Source organism: Typopeltis vanoorti, chromosome 14 (assembly GCF_054136105.1).
Source record: "Typopeltis vanoorti isolate ZY-2024b chromosome 14, IOZ_Tvanoo_1.0, whole genome shotgun sequence".
NCBI classification, from domain to species: Eukaryota; Metazoa; Arthropoda; class Arachnida; order Uropygi; family Thelyphonidae; genus Typopeltis; species Typopeltis vanoorti.
This window is the reverse complement of record NC_143562.1, coordinates 25,599,129-25,623,385: the sequence shown is the minus strand read 5'-3', so window position 1 is coordinate 25,623,385 and position 24,257 is coordinate 25,599,129. Positions and strand designations below refer to the sequence as shown.

At 32.7% G+C, this 24,257-nt stretch overlaps 1 protein-coding gene across 1 annotated transcript in view; it reads right to left on the bottom strand.

Moving 5' to 3' along the window:
- The window catches only part of Caf1-105 (chromatin assembly factor 1, p105 subunit), an 88,465-nt gene that overhangs the window by 50,981 nt on the left and 13,227 nt on the right, over positions 1 to 24,257 (bottom strand). The window contains exons 3-4 of the mRNA XM_090403880.1: positions 20,627 to 20,653; positions 14,455 to 14,554 (exon numbers count right to left, since the gene is read on the bottom strand). Coding sequence (XP_090260006.1) covers positions 14,455 to 14,554; positions 20,627 to 20,653 — 127 coding nt within the window. The remainder of the gene's footprint in view (positions 1 to 14,454; positions 14,555 to 20,626; positions 20,654 to 24,257) is intronic.

Sequence of the window (24,257 nt, the reverse complement as noted above, 5' to 3'; positions counted from 1 at the left end):
GAATGCTTCTTTTGCTAATCTTTCCTCTCCCATTCTGTTTAAGTGACCATATCACCTACGATTAGCTCTGCTAATGCATTTCTGGATGCTGACCAGAGCCGGCGCAGGGTCTTTGCCGCCCGCATGCAATTTCTATCTAAGTGCCCTTGTAACTATCCGGGAGTGTGTGGTTCTTTTACATCGATAATAAAAATTTAAATTATTTGAAATTTCTTAAATTTTGACAGAACAGCCACATGCTGGTTCGCTAAATGTAACGAACTGGGAGTGTTGACTAGGCAGGATAATCGTTAAAAACCCGTATATTCAAAAAATTCTCAAAAATTAAAGCAAATTTTGATAAAGCCACTTCACTTTAATCGTTGAATATAATGATACAGGGATTATAGCCTTCTCACCAAACCAAATCACTAACAAAATTAAAATGAATTTTAATTAACGTTAAAATTTATTTGAACTAAAGTTTAAAAAATTCTTGCATTTTACAAGTTAATAAATTCTTAGTAACTTGTAAAATTTTTTAAATAATTTTTATAAGTGGAACTATCTTTTAGGAAAATAACATTTAATATAAGTATTCAAAAAATAACATCTTTACAAAATAACAGAAAATAAATTAAATTACATAAATATACTTGAAATTTTTTTTTTTAAATTTTAAGGTTTTTAATTTCATATTCACAAAATTATAAATAATGGTCTTAATGTCTAATTCCGCACATATATCATTTTCAATAGCTATTAACGCCAAACTAACAAGCCTTTTTTGTGATATACTTGTTCTTAAGTAGCTTTTAATCATTTCAACTTGGAAAAGGAACGTCACCACTCAATACACTAACAGTTAAGGTTAATAGTATTCGTAAAGCAATTGAAAAGTTAGGGAAAGATAAATTATTGGACACAATAAAATTAAGAATATCGAAAGGGCTTTTGAATATTTAAAATATCCTTCCAAAAAATATCCCAGAAAGCACATAACTCATCATATATTTCTATTGCATTTACGTCTTTATTGTCGCAGTCCTTCAAGAGAATCTCTAAATTGTCACAATTTTTTCATAAATCTTCGTTATTAATTTGTAGTAATCTATACAAGAAATTTAAATTATCATAATATATTTTTAGTTGTTCAAAACGTTCTATTAACGAACACATTGCAATGTCTAGAAGCGTATAAAACACATGCACTATAAATTTATCTTCTGGCGATTGTGGCATTTCGTCATGACGCTTGTAGTCAAATTGTCATGTCTTCTTTCGTCGTCGAACTTCTGTACCAGTTTTAAATTCTTGTTCCATCCACCTCTTCACTCAGTTATTTTGCCGTTTTTAGAACTTCTTCAAAATTTGTATCTCATCAATACTCTTGTAAGAATATTTTTAAGTTTTCGATAGATTCTAAAGCAAATGTAATGTACATATTTTTGTCTTGAAGCATTTTACTAACAGGGTTTATTCTGTTAAGTAAATCATGCCAACTTATAAGCGAGCAAATAAATTTGTAGTTCTTTATTTCAGCACATAATGTTTCTGCTTCATGCTGAGTTTCTTTATTAAAATTTTCATTATTTTAAATTTCAAAAAGTGCATCATAAATTTCTTCTAACTGATATCGTAGAGATCGGATTGCATTAATTTTACTTTGCCATCACGTTTCTGACGGCTGTTTCAATGTTGATTTTTTTGACGAACTTTAAAAGGATTGCCCAACGTTTGTAAGAGAATGAAAAGAAATTGTATATTTCTTGAATAATTGCAAAGAAACTAATTGTATATGCATTCACTTTAACTGAATCGTTAATGATTAAATTTAGAGTATGAGCAGCACATGGCACGTAAAAAGTCGAGGATTTTTGTTCAAAAGCAAATTTTGGAGCCCATATTTTTTCCCTTTCATATTTGCCCCATTGTCATACCCTTGACCTTGCATGTCTTCACTGGGAATGTTGCATTTTTCCAGTTGTTCCATTATTGTTGCACATAAACCACGTCCTGTGGAATCTGATATATCTGCAAAACCTAAAACGTTTTCCTGATCTTGACAATTCCATTGTCACAGGAAACAAAGCGAATAATAATGGTCATTTGTTCTGTTTCACTTTTTAATTTTAGATTTTTTAATTTTATTTTTTAATTTTAGACTGCATCAGGTGTGCAATCTAAAATTATGGATAATAAAATTGTATTCCCGATTGCATTACTTAAAGTTTCCGATATTTCATTTTGACTGTCTTTACTCAAATAGTGTACCCTACTGTTTCGTTGTAGGGCCCTTTCAACATGATTTTCCATAACGAGATCAAACAGTTTGACTAATTTTAAAAAATTGCTGTTATTTAAAAAATTGCATATAATTTATCAGATGATCCGCGAAAAGCTAAATTTCGGCTACCAAGGAATTTTATAATTTCAAATCAAGAGTTCTAAAACACTCGTCCAATGTTTCTTTTCCATTTCATACATGCGTTGAGTCTGGCAATCAATAGTAGTTTTGTTTTTTCTTAATTTTTATCAAGTTCCTTCCATTTTAAGAAATTTTTCATGTGAGTTAAACTAGTCTCATGTCTATGCAAAGTTGTACTTACATTTCTCCAATCGTTATAACTTTCTACAAGACTCAGTAGGTGATTCAGCTGATTCAGTAGGTGCGACAAGTTTGCAACAAAAGCAAAAAACAGAATTTAAAGTTTCGGAATAAATGAGCCATGTTCTTGGCACGAAATCCTGTTTTCCATTTTTCTATTATAATACGTGTCACCAAATTTACGACCATACGTATCTGTGGGATATATTATATTTTTCTTCTGAACAGGCCCCATTTCAATTAAAACAACTTGGAATTTTTCATCAATATCTCCCCATTCACCTGGATCTTCTAAATTTACAGAGACTGACAATGTGTTAGTTTCGTGGTCAACTACAACTAAATCTTGTTGTAGTTGACTAAATCCTATTTTTTACTTAAATCATGTTCAATTATCTTGTTCAATAGTTGCAATAGTACTTTCATGCAAACTGGATGATGTGCACGGTTATTCAACTCTGATTTCTTATGTATCTAGTTGGTTACAATCTGCATCAGAATATTTTAATATTTGAACAAATTTATTAAGAGCAACAGTTTGTTTCTTAATATCTGCTTCTTTCACGGCATGATGCTTACGAGTTTGCGTACCGGATAACTTTTTTTTTAAATTTTTGATTCCATTTCTATTTTATACCCACAAGAAATTATTACACAACACGACACAGAGACGAAATAATAGTCGGTACTGCGCTATTGTCAGTAGCCTACTGAGATGCGTACCATACGACTGGTTAACTAGAAACAAATGTTTTGTACGAAAATTCGTTTCTGTGAATAAAAACCGTTCACCATTTCACTTTAGTAGACGTAACATTTGCAGGCAAGCATTTAGCCTGCTAGCTGCAAAATTGTAAACAGCCAGCTGATCAAAGAGGCAATATACATTTTTTTTTTATTCGGTGTATCCGGCCTTCTTTATTTTAATATTGATCATTCTAAGAATTTTTTGTTTTTATGATAAAAATTTTGTTTCTTAAAAATTAACTTATGAACCGTTCCCTGGCGACGGTGCCCCCATCGTAATGGCGCCCACATGCACCGCATGCCCGCTTCCGCCGGCCCTGATGCTGACAATGTTGTTCTTTCCTAATATCCCCTCGTTTTTAATATGATATTGCCATTGATGCTATCTGTTCATGCCCCTGATCTTTCTCAGGATTCTCATATCTGCAGTCTCCAGTCTTTAGTCAAGTATTTTACTTCTGACCTAGCTCTCAGATCCATAAGTTAAAATTGGTTTGAACACTGTCTTGTATACAGCCAGGGCCGAACCGTGCGGTTGTGCAGATTGTGCGCCGCACAAGGGCGCTTGAAGATGGGGCGCCATTTCACCATGGGAAATAATTTTAAAAAATATAAATTTTCTTATTCTTGAATTATAGTGGGCCTGGCTCCCACTGAAGAGACCTCAATAAAGGTCGAAACTAGTCTGGGTTGTGGCCCTTCCCTTAATGCATAACATTAGACATATCCGCAAGGAGATGTGTTTTGCATTATGGGAGATACTGAGATAGGAGTGCTGGTAGCTTGCTCCACCTTTGCAAGGAGTGCCCTGGTGTTGTACCACCTTACCCCCAGTCCTGAAGATACGTTCAGGCGCAAACTTTGTTCGCTCACACTTGGATAAAGGATTAAACTAAATTTATTGTACTTTGCCCAGTACCGTCGACAGGATGTAGCATAGAGGCAGCCTGCCTCACGGTGCTGCTTAATAAGGGCGCTCGCTCAGCCGTATTACGGCAACAAGATATTTTACAAAAATACAGCATTTAGTTAACAAATAAAAAGGCGCCATTTCCCATTGACAGTTAAATATCTGCTTATTATATTTTATTAATAAAAACATTACAGTCATACATACTAAAACTAAACATTTTCGATCCCACTTATTAGATACTTAAGGAAACGACCCATAAAGTATCATATGATGTGAATTTCATAAACTTTTATAGCCTATATATAAATATATATCTATTAAATTATATTATGCATGAATTCTCCTACTCAAACTGTGGGTTTCTATCTCCCCGAATTTCACATTTGAGCGATAATTCGCTCCCTGAAATAAACAATACGCTATCCCCAACAGCCATTATACTGCAGAAACACTAAACCCACTCAGTTTTATCATGTTGCTGGATAAGGTTCACAGACATCATTTGCAGACTAATATATATTTCTCAACAAATAGTGCAATTACAGACAACTGGGAATATAAACACTAACTAATGAATGACATCTTCCTTCCAACAGAAACTGCTATATACAGCAGGTGCAACAATTGGTTTTGCTTGACACTACCCCGTCATGAATGTGTTAAAACTAAGAAATATATAGTGAATGCATTTCAGATATTATGGAAATCAGTTTAGAGAATTAGCATTTCAATTCAATTGTCAGCTTGTTTTGTTTGGGTAGCTCGATCTTTTTGTTAATACCACACCAATCATATGCACTTCTTAATAGTGGCTTTTTCTCAATTATACTGGCCTACAATCGCGCACATCTTTCACTTCTCATTAGTAATTTGTCAAGGATTGTTCATTACGTATCTCAAGTCTTAAATGGAAAAGAAGATGACTCCATTTGGGTAGATAACTGATTGCACACAAGGAAACCACTCTTGAGGACAGAAGTGATGGAGAATAGAAGATTCTTGGTAAGTCATACCCATTTTCAGTTTTTTTTTTCTGAAAACTTTAGTTTCCGAAAATCCCCACATATATCTCACAGCACGATTTTTTAGCTTTAATTTTGGGAAAAAAGTGCGAGTTATAGTCGAGTAAATACGGTAATTTTTTTAGCTTTCAAATTGTTAAGTATGGATCATTGGTTAAAGACTGGATTTATAAAACGCACAAAAGAGAGCAATATAGCAGATATAGAAATAAGCAATTTCACTCCTCTCATTAATGATAAATTATTTATATTAAATAAAAATGATTAGTATCTTTATAAATTTTGTTCTATTAAAAATAAATCATGTTTTTTTTGTTTAAATGTACATCTAAATTCAAATAAAACACAGTTACAATGAAATATATATTTATTTATTTATTTATTTATTATTATTATTTTGATAAGGGTATTTTGAAAAGGTACTTGGTAATAATGAAAATTAAAGAAGGGTACACGGATATCTGAAGTTTCAGAAACAATGATCTATCCAAAAATATTTAGTCTGAAACATAGATGTACATTACGATGTTCGTTTTCTTAAATTCCGCTTTGAATTTGAACAGATGAAATAGCGTCTATCCAAACACGCACTTACATTTTTTTCGGAGTCATTTCAATTTTGAATGTGAAACATATTGAGTGTATTGTATATTCTGTGTTTAAGTGACTTTGGACAATTTGCCTTTGAATTTAATTGTGTGCTTATTTTTAGATTTTTGATAGACAAATAAAATTTTAAAGATAATAGTTTATAAATTATAAACATATTAATCAGCTGAGGGACCTTAGCTAAAAATCCTGTATATATGCAGGATAGACTATCGCCACATCAGGCTGACGCAGCTCAAATTAAATTAATAAACATAGGTTATTTATGAGCTATAAAACCCTTTAGATGAGCTTTGTTTACACATACTGCAATTGGCCCTTTCTTGATAATGTTTGGTGTATTTTTGCATCATTTCATTTTGTGTGTTACACTAACAGTGTTACTGTGCAGTTGCCTTTTGTTTTATAAAATATATTTATGGTTGTTTAGTAAATTTTTTGTGAATTTGGATTATTATTCACATAAAGTAAGTACATCTATTATATTTTTGCTAAGTTTGAAAATCAGTTAAATTGTTTAATTTTAGTTAATTATCTTATTTTGAAAACAAAAGATTTTTATGTTATGTTGGGCAGACATCTAGAAAATAAATAATTTTCAATAAGAGATTCATTTATATATTTGTTCTTGTTCTGGTTGGAAGACATTGGGGTTGGGGTCCTTTTACTGATTTCTTTAATAAATAATTTTAATATTCTAGAAATTTCTTAATTATTAAACAATTACCAGAATGTAAAAAATATTAAATAAATATCACTGAGAAATCAATCAGTGGCTAATATCTCTACATGTTAATTTTCAAAAAATCTGAAAAATCAAATTCTGTAATTAAAAAAAAAAATAGTCAGTCTTGGACCATTCACCTTAAAAATAATAGTCGGTTAAGAGGTTAAAAAATAAGTTGAAGGGAAAATTTCAGAAATTATTATTTATTTTGGTGGACAACTTTTAACGCTCTTCTTTTAAACTCTAACCAAGTGTGTTAACCCTTAGATGTCGGAAAAAAAGCCAAAGAAGTTATCTGGTGCACAAAACAGGAAAAGACAATTGCAGCGAGTACAACTGGAACATAAACTGGCTGCATCGCTGAATAAATTTTGACTTCAGGACCACATAAAAAACGAAGAACAGAAAGTTCTGACGAAGCAAGTACTCCATGTAGCTCTACTCCAGAAAAAGAGAGGACACAAGGTAACTATGAAGAAACAAATGTAACATGCAAAAATGAAACTGGACTGTCTACAGAAGTTGCAGCAGAAGAAATATTGGATTCCGATTCAGCGAAACACGAAACTTCAAATTTTAATGTTAATGATCCAGGTACTTGGCCGAATCATATAACTACCAAAGTTAGTGATTGTTTAGTTGAGCATTGCCTGCATCAAGTAGTTAATAAAGAATTTCCCAAAGATGAATCTGGCCACAAGTTTTCCGATTCATACTATTATCGAACTTTAGCAAATGGAGAAAAACTTTTACGAAGTTATTTAGTTTATTCAGAATCGCGAAATTCGGTTTCCTGTTATTATTGTAAAATATTTGGTAGTCAAAATTCCCAACTTACTAATGAATACGGTTGTAACGATTGGCAACATTTGAGTCATATACTAAAAATACACGAGACAAGTTCCACATTAAAAACTGTTCAAAATACAGCGAACTTAAAATGTCGTTGATTAAGAAATGCACTATTGATTGCACACAACAAAGATTATACGAAACTGAGAAAAAATATTGGCAATCTGTTATAGAACAGCTAATCTACATAATACAATATTTATCAAGACAGTGTATAGCTTTTCGAGGTTCTTCACAAAAACTTTTTGAAAATGATAACGGCAATTTTTTAAAGTTAGTAGAAATTGTCGCTAAATTTGATTCGATAATGGCAGAACACTTGCATCGCATCCAAACATCCCAAAAAAGGAACATTGCTCATTATTTAGGTGATAAAATACAAAATGAAATCATCCGTATAATTTCTGAAGCTATAAACCAAAAAATTTTAGAAATGGTTAAAAAAGCGAAATATTATTCATTAATTCTTGACACTACTCCGGATATGAGCCACACAGAACAATTATCTACTGTTATTAGATTTGTTAATCAAAATAAAGATACAAATATAGCAGAAATTCATGAACATTTTTTGGGTTTTTAATCTGTAGAATATACCACTAGGCAAGGCCTATTTCAATTTATAAAAAATTATTTTAAATTATTGAATATTAACATTTCGGATTTACGCGGCCAAGCTTATGATAGCGGTTTAAATATGCGAGGCAAACATAATGGACTGCAGAAAAAAATCCTTAAAATGAATTCAAGGGCTTTTTTTATTCCGTGTGCTGCTCATTTCATTAAATTTGGTAGTTAATGATGCAGCTAAGATATCCTGTGAAACTGTAAATTTTTTTGGGGTAATATAGGAATTATATAATTATTTTTCAATATCTGTGAAACGTTGGGCTATATTAAAAAAAAATTCGTGTTTTAAATTTGAAACCACTTTCTGCTACTAGGTGGGAAAGTAGAGTAGAAGCAATAAAGCCACTTAAAAATAATATCAAGGAAATTTACCAGGCTCTTTTTGATATTACAGAAGATGAAACTAAAGATATTGATTCTAGAGTTCAGGCAGACAACTTAATTTCAAAGATTTATTCGTTTAAATTTATTTGCTCTGTTCATGTTTGGTACGAAATCTTAAGTCTCGTAAATGTTGCAAGCAAAATAATGCAGAATCCGACATTTGATATAGGAAAAATTACAGAAAATCTTGATTATGTTATACAAGAATTAAATACTCGCCGAACAGACCAATATTTTGAAAATATTATTAGAACTGCAAAAGAAGTAGCAAGCAATCTTAATATTGATCCTATTTTTCCAGACATTCGCAAAAGAACAAAATCAAAAATGTTTGGTTACAAAGCATCAGGTGAGACGATGCATGATCCTAAACAAAATTTTAAAATAATTTTTTTCTTCGCGATTTTAGACACGACAATAATTTCAGTCACGGAAAGATTCATACTCTTAAAACAACATAGCGAAGACTTTAAAGTTATAAGAGACATTAGCAAATTAAAAGATTGGAGCGATGAAGATTTAATGAAATATTGTAAAGATTTGCACTTAAAACTGAGCGACAATCAAGATTCCGACAATCGCGATATTGATGGTATGACTTTATTTGAGGAATTAAAAACTTTGCAATGTTTTATTAAAAAAGAGTCGGCTCCTCAGGATGTTTTAAATTATATATATGAAAATAAATTAACTATTTATCAATTATCAATTATATCAATTTTCAATTGATAAATCCATTAGATGCGTTCCAGACATTGTTGACCGCAAATAATTTTTTTATTTTTTTTATTAGTTTCAGTTTTGGAAAACTTCTTTCTCCTGATGCTACGGATATTGGTAATGTTAAATAAATACGTATCACAATCGCAGTATTCGGAAACGTGTCTGTTAATTTATTTCTCATCAGGAGAAAGAAGTTTTCCAAAACTGAAACTAATAAAAAATTATTTGTGGTCAACAATGTCTGGAGCGCATCTAACGGATTTATCAATTATATCAATTGAAAATAATATTATGGATTCATTAGACATTAAAGATATTATTAAAAATTTTGTGGCGGCCAAAGCAAGACGGATAAATATGTAAAATAAATCTATATTTATACTAATTGTTATATAGTTAAAAGCATGAATCCAAATTATCTTCGTTATATAATATTTCTTTTTATATTAAAATAAAAGTAATTTTTGTTTATATATATATATATATTCTGTTGTATTTATATATTAAGGAATAAACATTTTTGAAAATGTTTATTATTAAAAATTTCTTATTTATGAATTTCAGTGATTACAATGTTCTACTACTGTTAAATAAAATTTATTTTTATATATGCGTATAAAACTATTTTGTACTTTTAACAAAATAAAATTTTTCGCAAAAATTTTTCATGGAAACTTATTTTATGGGGGCGCTGAAAAACGTTTTGCACAAGGGAACTCCTACCCACGGTGTGGCACTGTATACAGCTAATTTAGTGTTTTGACTAATTTCTCTCTTATTCCATATAAATTTATTCAATTGACTTCCTACCATACCAGCCTTGTTGCTTCTTCTTAATTTACCATCTTCACTAAAAATCATGCCTAAGTAGCTGAAATGTTTTACTTGTTCTATAGGTTCTCCATTCATAATGCAGTTGATATTTTCAATGTTTCTGCATAATGTCCTTCATAATGTGATCCATATAGATAATAAATTATAGGAATATATATAGAAAATAAATAACAGAGGGGGATAATGTACATCCTTGTCTGATACCAGATTTAACGTTAAACAATCTTTCTGTATGTCCTTCAATTCTAACTGCTGACTTATAACTTAAATAGAGACTATATATTGCTTAATATTGTTGGATTCTGATTATGTAGAGATTAGAGTAATTATTATTTGCTTCAGAATCCAACATGATCTTCCATCACAAAGATTCGTAAATATTATTTAATGTATATAACTTATTTTAAAACTTAATATTCATATAACTACCTTAATTTTGTCAAATATTTAATTGTTTAATCAAAGGAATGTATTAATGATAATAAGATTCTGTATTAAATATTATTAAGCTATTTTATTTATTGTTATGTCAATATTGTAAGAACTTATATTTGTAATTTAACTACGCATTTATTGAAAAGAAAATATTCTAATTATTCCTGTTTTGTGAAAGCTTAATGTTATGTAATAACTCAATGTAGTTGTATAGCCTAATGTAACATTCACGAGAATGTTTACGTTTATCGGTTGTCATAGAGATGCGTGAAATAAACGAGCGCGAGTGGAAGGGAGCGTGGGCTAAATAAGAAGAGAAAATATATACATAGTAGGAGAGTGGGAACGGAATTTTGGAAGTAAAAGGTAGCAAGGAGATAAACTAGAGAAGTAGAAGTAAATAAAAGGTTCTTAAGGGTAGGAGTTCAGTGGATATTTTTTTATAAGTGAGCAAGGACGAAACGAGCTTTATAGTTAGCTGAAAGTATAATCAGCAGTAATAATGAAAAGGAAATTAATACTACAATCGGATAAAATAAAAAGCTGGATGTTTAAGGAAGAATTCTGAATGAACCCGGCTATTCTAGAATTGTGGCTTATTTCCGATTTGCCCTAAAAAGAACCTCACGGTGTTTAATTAGTTTATGAGTGGTAACGACGATAGTTGAAGTACCCTGTAATTGAAGTCTAGAATTCTGAAGTGCGTTTGATAGTGCTTTAAGTATAACCGTGGATAAGTCTTGTAGATGTGTTTTTATTAAGTAAGATAAATAAGTTCCAAAGGTTTGCTCACAACATAATTGATGTATTAGGAACTATTTCCGGTAAGGTTTATCATAGTGTATTATTTCTATGCTCGAAGAATTGTGTGTTAATTACGCTATGCTTAACACTACTTTAACTGTGGAAACTCTTTGTGAATGAGTTGAAGATAAGAATTGTTTGAAATATATTTTCAGCTATTAGTGCTTGTAATATTTTGAACTTATAGCATGACTGAGAATTGTGTGAAAACTGACTAGATTGGATGTTCCATTATATTAATTTAAGTGCAGAAACTTTGTAACCCAGAAGCTGAGAAAGTACATGTGAAGACTTGGAAGATTGTGCTATTGAGATTATCTAAACTTAATGTTTGACTTGTTTCTAGTATATAGAAATTAGAAGTAAAATTTATGTATGTGTTATATGACCTATATTAAATGTTTCATTGGTTAATCTAACTATTGTATTTGCCTGAATTTCTTATTACTGCACCGTTCACAAAAATTCGAATCTAGCGGGAATCCCAGAAAGAAAATAAATACTTCGGCCTGATTGAATGAAAGGACTGCTAACTAACTTTGAATTGATCGTACTGTTTCATATAGACTTATCTAAGGATAGAGTGGCGCAGTATAATAGAAATTTCTCTACCCTTGGATTAGTGATCAATTTACAATTAGTTGTGTTTTATTTTATGAAAGTGACTAGTAACAAGATGGCGGATTAGATTCGAACATCAAGAGAACGACGTCACGACAATATATAATGTCCCATTAACACCATACAACTGTAGCATTTTGAATAGCTTCTCTCTTGGCATCCTTGTCGTATGCCTTTTCCAGATTCACAAAACTTAAATGCAAGTCTTTGTTATATTCCCATGATTTCTCAACTATTTGTTGTAAAGTGAAAATTTCATCCTGATTCTATTTTGCCTGAATCCAGCTTGTTCTTCACCAAGCTTCCCTTCCACAATCTTCCTCAACTGTTAAGGGGATAAAAATCCCTTATTGTTTTTCAGCCAGTAAGCGAAACTACGATCGAAAACTACGATCTGTAACGTTTCTTTGCCGACGAACTGTCAGCGTATCCAAGCGTAAGTGACCACTTGGTAGTGCCACACCACGGCAACTCGTTGCAAAGGTGGAGCAAGCTTCCTCACTGTTCTTGATATTTTCTCATAATGTAAAACACACAGCTCTTAAGAGATGTAGTACTGTTTCACATTATGAGGAGAGGTCACTACCCAGACCGGTTTCAACCTTTTTTGAGGTCTCATCAGTGAGCAGCTAGACCTAGAATATCAGAGTTTAAGTGAAGAAAACTTACATACTTTTGCTATACGATTGCCCGAAAGGTGTGTCACTATATTATATTATATTATAACATAGTATAACTAAGATGAAAAGCCAAACGGCTATTTTTTTCTGGCGAAGTTGATATAAGTTAAGGGGATAAAAATCCCTTATTGTTTTTTTCATCTTAGTTATACTATGTTATAATATAATATAATATAGTGACACACCTTTCGGGCAATCGTATAGCAAAAGTATGTAAGTTTTCTTCACTTAAACTCTGATATTCTAGGTCTAGCTACTCACTGATGAGACCTCAAAAAAGGTTGAAACCGGTCTGGGTAGTGACCTCTCCTCATAATGTAAAACAGTACTACATCTCTTAAGAGCTGTGTGTTTTACATTATGAGAAAATATCAAGAACAGTGAGGGATCTTGCTCCACCTTTGCAACGAGTTGCCGTGGTGTGGCACTACCAAGTGGTCACTTACGCTTGGATACGCTGACAGTTCGTCGGCAAAGAAACGTTACAGATCGTAGTTTTCGATCGTAGTTTCGCTTACTGGCTGAAAAACAATAAGGGATTTTTATCCCCTTAACTTATATCAACATCGCCAGAAAAAAATAGCCGTTTGGCTTTTCTTCCTCAACTGTTTTTCAAGTATACTTGCATAAATCTTACCAGGAACACTCAGTAGGAACATTCAGTTTTATTTCACTTTTTATATAAGGGAATAAAGAGAGCTCTACTACAATCATCTGGAATTCATCCCTCTGTCCAGGCCTTCTGAACTATGCAGTGCAGCCGTCAAAGACTTCTGAAGAAAGTGGGTTCATTCAGGGGAACATGCCAAAACAAGACTTTCATTCTCAAAATGTTTTATTAAGCATTTAGTGGGATATGGCTAGCATTATACGCTTTGAATTCTGGCCACAATACCAAACAATCACAGACTTCTCAAAGTTTGTCCTATGTAATTAAGGCCATGGGATTTTGTAAACTCCAGGGTGTTTGTTGAAAGCATTGTAGTCTTTAGGTGAACATAACATATTCCGTATACTGTCCTAATCGGTTTGAAGGCTACTCTAATGTCATGAGACCTTAGGAGATTGGCAATTTTTTGTGAAAGTACTTCAGCAAAAGGAATGGAAATTGAAGTCCTGTAATGAATGTCCTGAATTTGCTATGGGAAGGAATTAAGAGAGTAGTATTCTTTTTATTTTTTCAGGATATTCATTGCTGGTTAATATTTGGAGAATAAAATCTAATTCTTCTGTTATCATTCTTTCATTTCTTATAATAGAGATTGCTCTGTTCCTCAGCATATGTATAATGCTCAATCTGTGAAATATGGTGTAATGAGGAGAAATGTAGATAACGACCTGTGTGGGTCAGCTTATGGTACACATTGAGAGAAATGCTTTCGTCCACTTGTTTCGTAATTAAAATGTCCAGAAAAGGTAATTTTCCTTCACTCTCAAGTTCTAAGGTAAACTTGATTCTATGGTGAAACAAGTTTATGGATGCTAGAAAATCATATAACTCTGCTACACTGTGTTTCCATACTTTGAATATGTCATCAACATATCCCACTAAATTGATGGTTTAAGATTTGTACATGATAAGATGTAATTTTTGAACTTTTCCATGAATAAGTCTGCACAGTCTATGTTCCATGTATTTATATTGTGTAATGGTTTCTATGCATTCAGTATTTTTTCAGTTATGTACTGATTCATAATCAGTTTGTTGTTTTAAGTTTATATTTGAATGTTCATCAAAAACCCCGATGAAGCCACTAGTTAATGTGGTGAAACCAGTCAGTTATTAGTTGTATCAAATTTCGACCAATAAAACCAGTTCAGTTATCTTATTAAAATAATGCCAATTTAATAATAAAAACTTTGAGACAAACACATTATAAAGCTACCTCAATATCTTAAGTGGTGTCCAGTATTCTTTGTTTTGACTATCTTCTTCCACTTCAACAATACCCCTTTCTTGCTGCTTCCACAAAATTAATGCTGCCTCTAAAATAAAGGTGTGTCAAAAACATTATATGACAGTTTTATGACAATAAGGGATATCTACAAGATTTAGACTCAAATTTTTAATGATCTCATGACAGTGTGGAAATCAACAATGTGTGATTTCAAAGTTACAACGCTCTTGATAAGTAATCATATCTATTCAGAAACTGTAACAGATGTAGGTATGTAAACAAAACATGTTTATATCTACTTATGATTTTTTGTTGCAGAAAGTATAGGGAACATTCCAAAAATAATGCCCCACCCACTATGTTAGCTCTCCACCCAAAAAAGATATGTCAGTTGTTAAATATATTATTTATGTTATTTATACTTGACTAGTTTGTTACTTGATTAAATCCTTTCTTATTTAAAACCTTATTCAATTAAAATCCTACCAGCGGCTCTATTGTTATGTCGTTGCTTTCTCTATATTTTACTGCTTTATATCTTCCTATTCTATCTTTCTATCACTATTTTACTTCTTCAGATATCGGGCCTAATATACTTATATCTAGGATTGTTTCCTCTTCGGATACTGGCAAATTTATTTTATGCTGCGGCAGCCAGTATCCTATAGTAGAAAAGATCCTTACTCATGGAGACAATATTAGATTCTGAGGCATTCTTACACAATGATCTACTTTAACACTGCCGTATAGAGTCAGATTATTGCAGTCATGACCAAAATCTATAATTATATACACTTTCTAATTCCTTCCCGCCAAAATAAGTTCTATTTTTATAAGTGGCAGTTTGGAATCGTAATCAGACATGACTCGGGTTTAGGTAAATATGACATGTTTATTGGAATATCTAAACAGAATACGCAAAAATGTATACACTCAATTTGACTCAATACTAAATAAAAAACTCGAGTTAAGAGGTTAACATATTCTAAATTAAATCAAAGGTTATGAAACATCGTAAAACAAGGTAACTGAAAATTGGGATAGATTGCAAATGATATGAAGTCAAGCTAAATTCTTTTCTGCAATGCTATTCATAAGATAATATAAACAAACATTCTTATGTTACTCAGTTACTAAAATTCCACAATTCAAATCTCGTTAAGTTAACTCAATCACATACAACACAAAAGATCTCTTCCAAACAATTCTTATTTTCAAAGGAGGTTAACTTTCTAATTAGAGACTGTCCATAAAGTTCTTTAGAAAAATGTTCTTAATTTACATTCGCAAATAATCTTCTCTCTTCTAAAGAATATTATACACAAAATAGAGTAATTTTACTTTACCGAACTTTTTCCCGCGTCTCTCAGCACCATGTGTATGTCTGGTTACTTCTTGTCTATTGGCTGTCCAATAGACAAGAAGTAACCAGAAGGGGGGATGAAGTCTGTGCTACGTAGGGGGTTATGCTATCTTCATGATTTCTGCTGAAAACGGACTCGAATCTCTGTGTTTCAGGATACATTTCGATGGGACTTTTCAGCAAAGGCTTGATTCTGCTAGGACTGGAAATTTTACCTTCAGCTCTGCGTAGAATCCTACTCCATTCTCAAGAAAACTCGCTGTCCAACATCTTAGCACAGACTTCATCCCCCCTCCCCCCGTATGCAAAACTACCCGCTAACTTCCGAACCACCAAGAGAGACCCTCGACACGGCGCTCACCCCCTCATATTCTTCCTTAGGGTATCCCCTTTTTTTCGGAGTCCCTTTTGCACACAACCCATCTCTTTCTCCCCCCCCCCCCTCCGTTCAGTTCATCCCTTGCTTTCCCGACGCTGTTATGCTCTTGTATTTACGGAATTCGTGTCGATATACGTTCCGCTTAAGTTACTGCCACCTGCATTATGCTGGACACGTGTACTTGTATACTTTCTAAGAATTATTACTTAGTAACTATCTGGTGACTCACGGTTATTCCATACAGCTTAAGTGAGGCTTAAAATTAATATTAACAAAATTCTTCCTTAAAAACATTCTCTAATTCGATCTTAGTAGTGATCAAAAGATTAAAGTACATGGAACACAAGATAAAATAACAATTTTATACACAAAGTGAAGAAGTTTCACTTTTAATTTCAGCTGATGTGCAGGTATTTCTCTTTGTTAGTAAGTTTAGTATGTTAGATTCTGAATGAATGATTTCTTTGCAAGATTCCTTCATTCAGGATCTAACACAGTGAAATAAAAACCAGAAGATAGTCTAAAGTATATTTTCTTATACTGAAGGCTTAAGTAAAACAGCACTTGGAATGGATTTAAGAAAATTGAATTCTTCCAATATGTTGTCTCAGTCACAGAGAACACACACACAAAAAAAAACTATGTGATACATATGGATGAAAGACTAAAGTCCGACTAAGTGGTGCAACCTGTGTGGGTGCCTTCTTGACCTCAGTTGTCAACCGGGATCTGGGAGGATTAATGTTTCACATATTTTGGGAAGTTTCATGCATCCACATTTAATCAAAAATAATAATCAGTAATTAAAAAAAGTCTTGCTTCTGAACTTTCTATAATAGAGCATTGTGTTTTTTTTTTTTTTAAATTGATTCTATGTGTTGCATCTAAAGCATGGTGTGCAAGACCTGATTGACCATAGTCATGGTTGTAGATGTATTTTTATGCCCTTCTATGCAGATGGGCTATTTTCTGTCTGTCCATAATATAACAACTTGCAGGAACAGAATACTAAGAACTATATACATCAGGAACTGAGAGAGGAAGAAGATGGTTCTTAGGGGAACAGATAAGGGGTAGCTAGTTTCAAGTCTGGCTCAAAGTCATATTAAAACTAGGCTTTGAAGATCATTTTTTTCACCTCTAATTTGATCTGTTTGTCATTTCTAAAATGGATAATATTATAATATGCCTTATACTGAAGTTTCAGTATAAGGAAATAACCTGAGGCCCAAGGAGCCAAGGCAAGGCTATATTTTACCCACATAACTTCATTTTGAAACCTAAGCAGTCTTTAGATCATAAAACTATCAATAATTTCAATAAAGCAAGTCTTTTCAACAGAAAGGCCAGAAACCTTTCTGTTGAATAGACCAGGGAAATAGATCATTACCCTGATCTATTTCCTTGTGACCTCTTTCACATCCACCTGTTCTAATATGTCTGCACAAGTAACATTTAGAGCCTTATCTCAATAAGGGAATTAAACAAGGTGAATGGATGTGTGAATGGACACCAAGTTTGCCATTAAAAATGTATGAAAATTACCTGGATACTGAGGAAATGCAAAAGGAATATGAGTGACTGCAACATCAAATCAAATTCCACCTGACATCACTCTTCCATTTTTGTTAAAGCAATTTCCAATATTATTAATATTAACCCTTTCCAGATTAAATCAATCTAGGGCAGCAACAGCATAAATTCACAAATTACTCAAATTCATGTTTTAAGCCTTTCAAAGTGCACATAATTGCTACCAAGTGTTTTTGACATCAGTTTTACATTTATGATAGACTACAGTAATCGCAATCAACAAGTTGCAAAAGTAGATGTTGGGCACAGTGAGAAATTATCTACCAAAACATAAGGATAGCTCTACATAGTAATATCTTCTAGTGCAATACACAGAAAATGTGAAAATAAAATGGCTAGATAGAACCAAGAGAATGTAAAAGGCCAATAACAGACAAGTATCACATTTGATTTGTATAAAATTTTCTTTTCACTTAATACTGAGTGAAAAAAATATTTTCACTAATGTGATTTGAATGACATTTCTTACCAATATGAAATGTCATATTTCATGTTGGTAAGTCCATGCGGTTAACCTAGTTAACCGCATGGACTTACCAAAACATTGTCGATGATTAATTAACCCTCGACACCGCAAGGTAAAAGAGGGATAAGAAAGATGAGATGAAATTCATACCAATATGAATTTATTGATTATTATCTGGATTCCAAAGGGGTTTTAATTTCTTTTATAGAATTTATACTGTTCAGTTGATCAGACTAATCCAATGCTTCATTCTATTTTTGTATTTCCAATGATTTTAATAACAATTTAATACTACTTACAACTAACTAATCAGTGCTTGTTTCTATCATGATATACTCTCCACACATTTAGTATATTTCTTCTAAATATTTTTAATATTAAAATTTTAATTTTATTCAAAATATTAGCGATAAAAATTCAGCTATAATCCAATACTGACCTGAACAGAGATCTAACTCCCTGTATAACAGCATGACTTCTATCAGGGAAAATTTTTTGTGTGTGACTTCCACCCACAAAAGATTATAAACCTATAGCATATTAGTCCTGTGAGTAGGCTAAGGAATTTCTTCTATTATTATTATTTTTTTTATCCATTATTACAAAATTTGGAAACTCTGCTCTAGAGACAAACATGGAACTTTTACAAGCCATCTCCCAATAAGTGAGATATGGTCTTGCACCAGACGATGAAATTCATCTCCTACCTAAAGACAATCACAAACATTCACAACTATAACAGGATTTGAACTCATAGCCTGTTGGTTGCAGAGCCGATACACTAACCATTCAGCCAACCAGGCTGGCAAGTGAGGATTGCGAGTTTTAAATTAAATCCATACTCTTCTGAATTAAATTAAACCTACAATCCTCACTATTTGTCTTCCTAATGTGATTCATGAACTTAAATCTCCTATCCATCCAAATCCTCATATTCATAAACTTTTTCTGAACTATTTTGCTTTCTACTCTTCCATATTTTTTTATATCCTGTAAAACTGAGGTTGGCTATGTTACCCAGCTTCACATTATCAGCAAAGAGAACAATTTTGTTCTTAATATTTCATCCTAGATCATTTATGAATATATTAAATAACAACGATGACCATAACACCAAACCTGAGGAACCCCTCACTCCTAACAACTTGGCTCTTTGGTTGTAGATGATGATGATGACCCATCTCACTAGGTCATCATCATTACCTATTGGCACATTTTACTCAGTAAGTTATGTGAACTACTATCAAAGCTTTTTTGCTAAAATTCAAATAAATCAGATCATTACCCTGGTCTATTTCCTTGTGACTTCATTATAATAGGTGAAGCATATTTGTCATGACTGGTCTTCCCACCCACCCCTTAACAAAACCATGCTGTGCTCTACACATGATCCTTCAAGAATATCCTGGGTGCAATTTGTAATCAAATTTTCCATTACTTTATCTACAATACTAAGAAGACTTATTACTCTATAATTCTCCACTTTATGCAACCGAACTGCTCTCAAGAATTGAAATAATCCTTGCTAACTTTTATCAGAAAGTATTAATTCCAATATTTGATTCACTGATGATGATGATCAAATGTGAACCTATTTTTTTTTTCACTTTCGTAAAAAAACACAAATAATAGGTTAATAATAAGAAGGCTCCACTTAGGACTCAAGGATTCTACAATCAGTCTTTTTTTTTACAATCCGACTATGCTCTCTGATGATACCTTGGTGGTACACATGAAATACTGGAAGTTAAAATCAATTTAATTATTCTTAGACTTTCCAATCTACAGGTTACGCATTCAAATCCCACTATAGCAAAAATGATTGTGAAAGTCTGAATGGCTGGAAGAATTACCAGGTTCAGTCGCTAATGCAGTTCCCACATTATTTAATCCCTATCCCACCAACTGTTGTGAAGTGCTATATGTTCAGAAGTTTCATAGGTAAGGTTGTCATAAAAATTGAGATAATTTCTATGATAACTAACAGATAGTCTCATGATCCACCCTATATAAGACCCAAGATGGATGATAATCTAAGTTAGCAGTTTTACAACTAATGTGTTAATTTCCCTAATGTCAGAAAGTGAACTGTAATGGAAACGGATCAAGTCAATTATTACTACAGAAAATAACATTATAACTATAACAAACTATCAAAAAGAACCAGACCAAAGCTTTGCACTACAGCAAAATAACCAAGTTCGTTATAATGAAAGTTAACTGTATAAATAAAAAAAAGATGCAAAAAAAAAAACAATGTGTACCATTGAATAAAATATCAACTTAATAAATATTACTTATTATGAATGTATTAATAAATTCAATGAATATGATTAAAGATAATATAAAAGATAATTACCATCATCTCCTGAAGCCAATATTTCTCCTAAAAAAAAAAAAAAAAGATTAATATAAACCGTGCAATGTAATTACTACACGCGCACACACAAATTATGCTTATTAAGAATGAATAGTTAAATAAAAGACGCTTATTTAACTAGTGAATTGTGCCATATTTATTATTTTGTTTAGTGACATGTTAGAATCAATTTAAAAAAAAAAGAAGAAACAAATATAGTGAGAGTAATTAGCAACCACTAATTCTTACTCTGTACTTGAATGGTATTATGAGTTTTTTTTTTTTTTTTTTTATGCTGAGCCTATACACGAGAGGTTGGTTGATCAACTTATAGTACATTAGTACAGTATATGGATTGGAAAAGGAGGAACTTGTTTACATTTGATTTAAAAACTGTATATTGTAGTCCTTGAGAAACACAGCAGGGGGAAGACTGTTCCACAATATAGCAGTTGCAGGGATGAAGGAGGAGGAAAAGAAACTTGTTCTGTGGGTTTCAAGGTGCACTGTGAAGGGATGTTGCGCAGTAGCTGCACGTGTTCCAACAAGCTTAGTACTAGGTTATCAGTGGTTTAGGATAATTTACACATTCATTTAATATTTTAACTCAACTGAAAATCAGACATTTTAAAATGTTAAGTTATCAAATTCATTTATCAGCAAGGTTTAAATATTTCAAACTATTTAAAAGACCGTCACTTACCTTACTTGTGACCTAGTTTCAGTATTTCCATTGCAACTTTTTTCCTATAATTCTGCTTTACATGTGTTCTGTATTTGATAAATTCTTTTGAGCAAACGGTTCCATACATGGAACTGTAGTGTAATGTAGAAAATTACTAGACACATAAAATTACCTAATTAAATCTATGCACATTTTATTCAGTTTTTCCTCTATTGTCCTTATTTCTGTGGACTCTAAATCATTAGGCCTTGCCTTGCAGACTGTAATTTAAAAAAAAAAAAAAAAAAAAAAACTATCTTTTAAATATTAATTTTAAAACCAGAACTGCTGGGACACTCATTTTATATAAAAGCACATAGGTGCAAATAGACAGATATTGCCAAAACATGCATTTGAGACAACATACCATGGTGTATATTGCTTAAATATGTCTTTTGGCATTAATGTAGAATTTTTTTAAGAATTTACATACAATTTTAAATTCCTGTAAATTATTTTTCTAACGAAAAATATAAGTACAGAATTCCGTTTGTTGTGGATAGTCAAAAAAGCTGTTTTCTCCATGTTTCTTACTGAATGAAAAATATGCCACACTGTTGGCCAAGCATACTGCTTATGGAGTATATCTGCTCTACAACCTGAAAGCTGCATGTTCAAATCCCACTAGGAGAATGGATATTTTATGAATGTCTTCCGGTGGTAGATTTCACTGCAGTGTGAGACTACCACCCTGTTTAACAGAGGCCTGAAAATGGCTTGAAAAATATCATGTCCACTTTCTAAAGCAGGGTCTCTAGCTTACGCAAACTTAAACTATGCATAGTACAATATGAATGTACTGTAAGGAAGGGAGGGGGGGGGGAGCCTATTATGGTACGATACGAGCAATTTCTATCAAAAATCAGCATATGCAAAATATTCCCCCAAAGACATGCCAAACCACTTAAACATAACAGGTGAAGAAGGTGATGGTGGCACCATCAAAATCAGCAGAAAAATGCCAGCCTGGTTGACCGAGTGGTTAGTGTATCTGTTCTCCAGCCAAAAGGCTGCAGGTACAAATCCCTCAGTGGGCATGGATGTTTGTGATTGTCTGTGAAAATAATAGTGACGGTGGTCGGCGGTAGATGGCGCTGATGTAGACGATGAAGGTAATTGCGGTTGGTGGAGATGGAGAGTTGTAGAGTAGGTGCCCTCCCTAGATGAGTCTTTGGACTCCCTGGAAGTGTTACATAATAATAATAATAGAAAACCTGAACCACAGCACTCATGACTAAGGAAACATGTTTGCAAGGTATACACAAGCAAATTCTCACTACATAATTGATGGTTAGCATTTTGTAGAGATGTTAGGCCACCTGCATGTGTTAACCATCATGGTCTAGGAAACAAAATGTGTGAACTACAAGAATGTTCAATGTCGCACTCCAGTGCTGAGGTAATCTTGGTAAATGAGATGCACCTCTGCCCAGCTGACAACCCAACTTAAGGGAAGCCATCATTGTCAATATCAATATAGAACACAATGAAATTGAAAATCCCATTACTGCCAACACAGAAATCACAGTAGTGGAGGTCCAAACCACAAATGCTGGTCCCCTGAAAATATACTCTGCATATAATTCTCCAAACAGTTACCAGAAATGGACCATAACTGAAACTCTAAATATAAACCAAGCAGCACTAGTTGAAAAAAAGCATGAACATCAAACACACAGTCTAGAACAGCAAAACTACACACTGAAATAGTAGAATCCCCAGCAGATCCTAGGACTTCCAGAGTAAACATACCATACTATAATGCAGCAGAACGTCTTACAACCTTGAAATGGAGAAACTTTAAAATATCATACTGATACCAAATTAGTGCAGTGAACAACCTCAGCTCTGAACACAACTCAGTTTAGCTCCAATTGCACTAAGAATACAAAAATATCCCAGTATTTTCCTAGCTAAGTTCCCAGCTGGTGACTGGACAAAACTAACAATCACTCCACACAAAATGCCATTGGCACAACCACTGACTTAAAAGAAAAAACTCTGTAACTCAATTTCAAGCTTGGAAAAGCAGATAACTGCTTTAGCAGCTGCCTCTGCTGACTAACCCACACACGAACTCCAAAAAACTCTTGGATGGGATTAAAAATCTCATTCATGAAGAGAACAGAGTTAGCTGTCAATACCAGAATATTGGTCTCAGAATATCAACAGCTGAACAAGACAACAAATGTAGTTTTCACTATGTACGTAAGACAATCAGAGTCAGTAGTGAGAGATGAAACTTCAATCCTGAAACAGAGAGGACCAAATGCTATGGGAAATGATGAAAGCTCTATGCATATACTATAAATCCCTACAACCAACAAATATGGTCTGGTATACTTTGATGCAGATATAGCTGAAGTTTTTGGCAACAGCTTAGAGAAGCAATGCAGTACAAACTACACAATCCAAAGAGATTCAGGACATTATCAATAAAATACATGCCTGGTACATCACACAGTGAAATGCGCAGAACAAAACCCCATCCAACTGACATTATCCCGATGAGGTGCAAGAAATTCTTGCAAAGCTTAAGAACAGAAATGCACCATGCTGAGATGGGATCTCTAACAAAATCATAGAACAAGAATGGGCTAACATTTTGGGATTCAGTCAACAAACTGTATTTTGTACTAACTAAAACCAAAAGAAAATGCAGGTGCAAAATGATTAATGTCACTGTCGAAAGTTTTTTTTTTTTCCTTAATTAATGTGAAGTCATTAATCTCTATATACAAGTAGCCTGGTTGTAAGGATGCTTCACACATGAACTTTGTTTACTTATACTTGGATAAAGGAATATAATATCTTAAAAACAAGAATTTGTCAGTATCTTTAACTCTATTTATAACCAAGTGAAAAAACTTTCAAAAACTCTAATACAGAGTATTTTAATAATAAGAT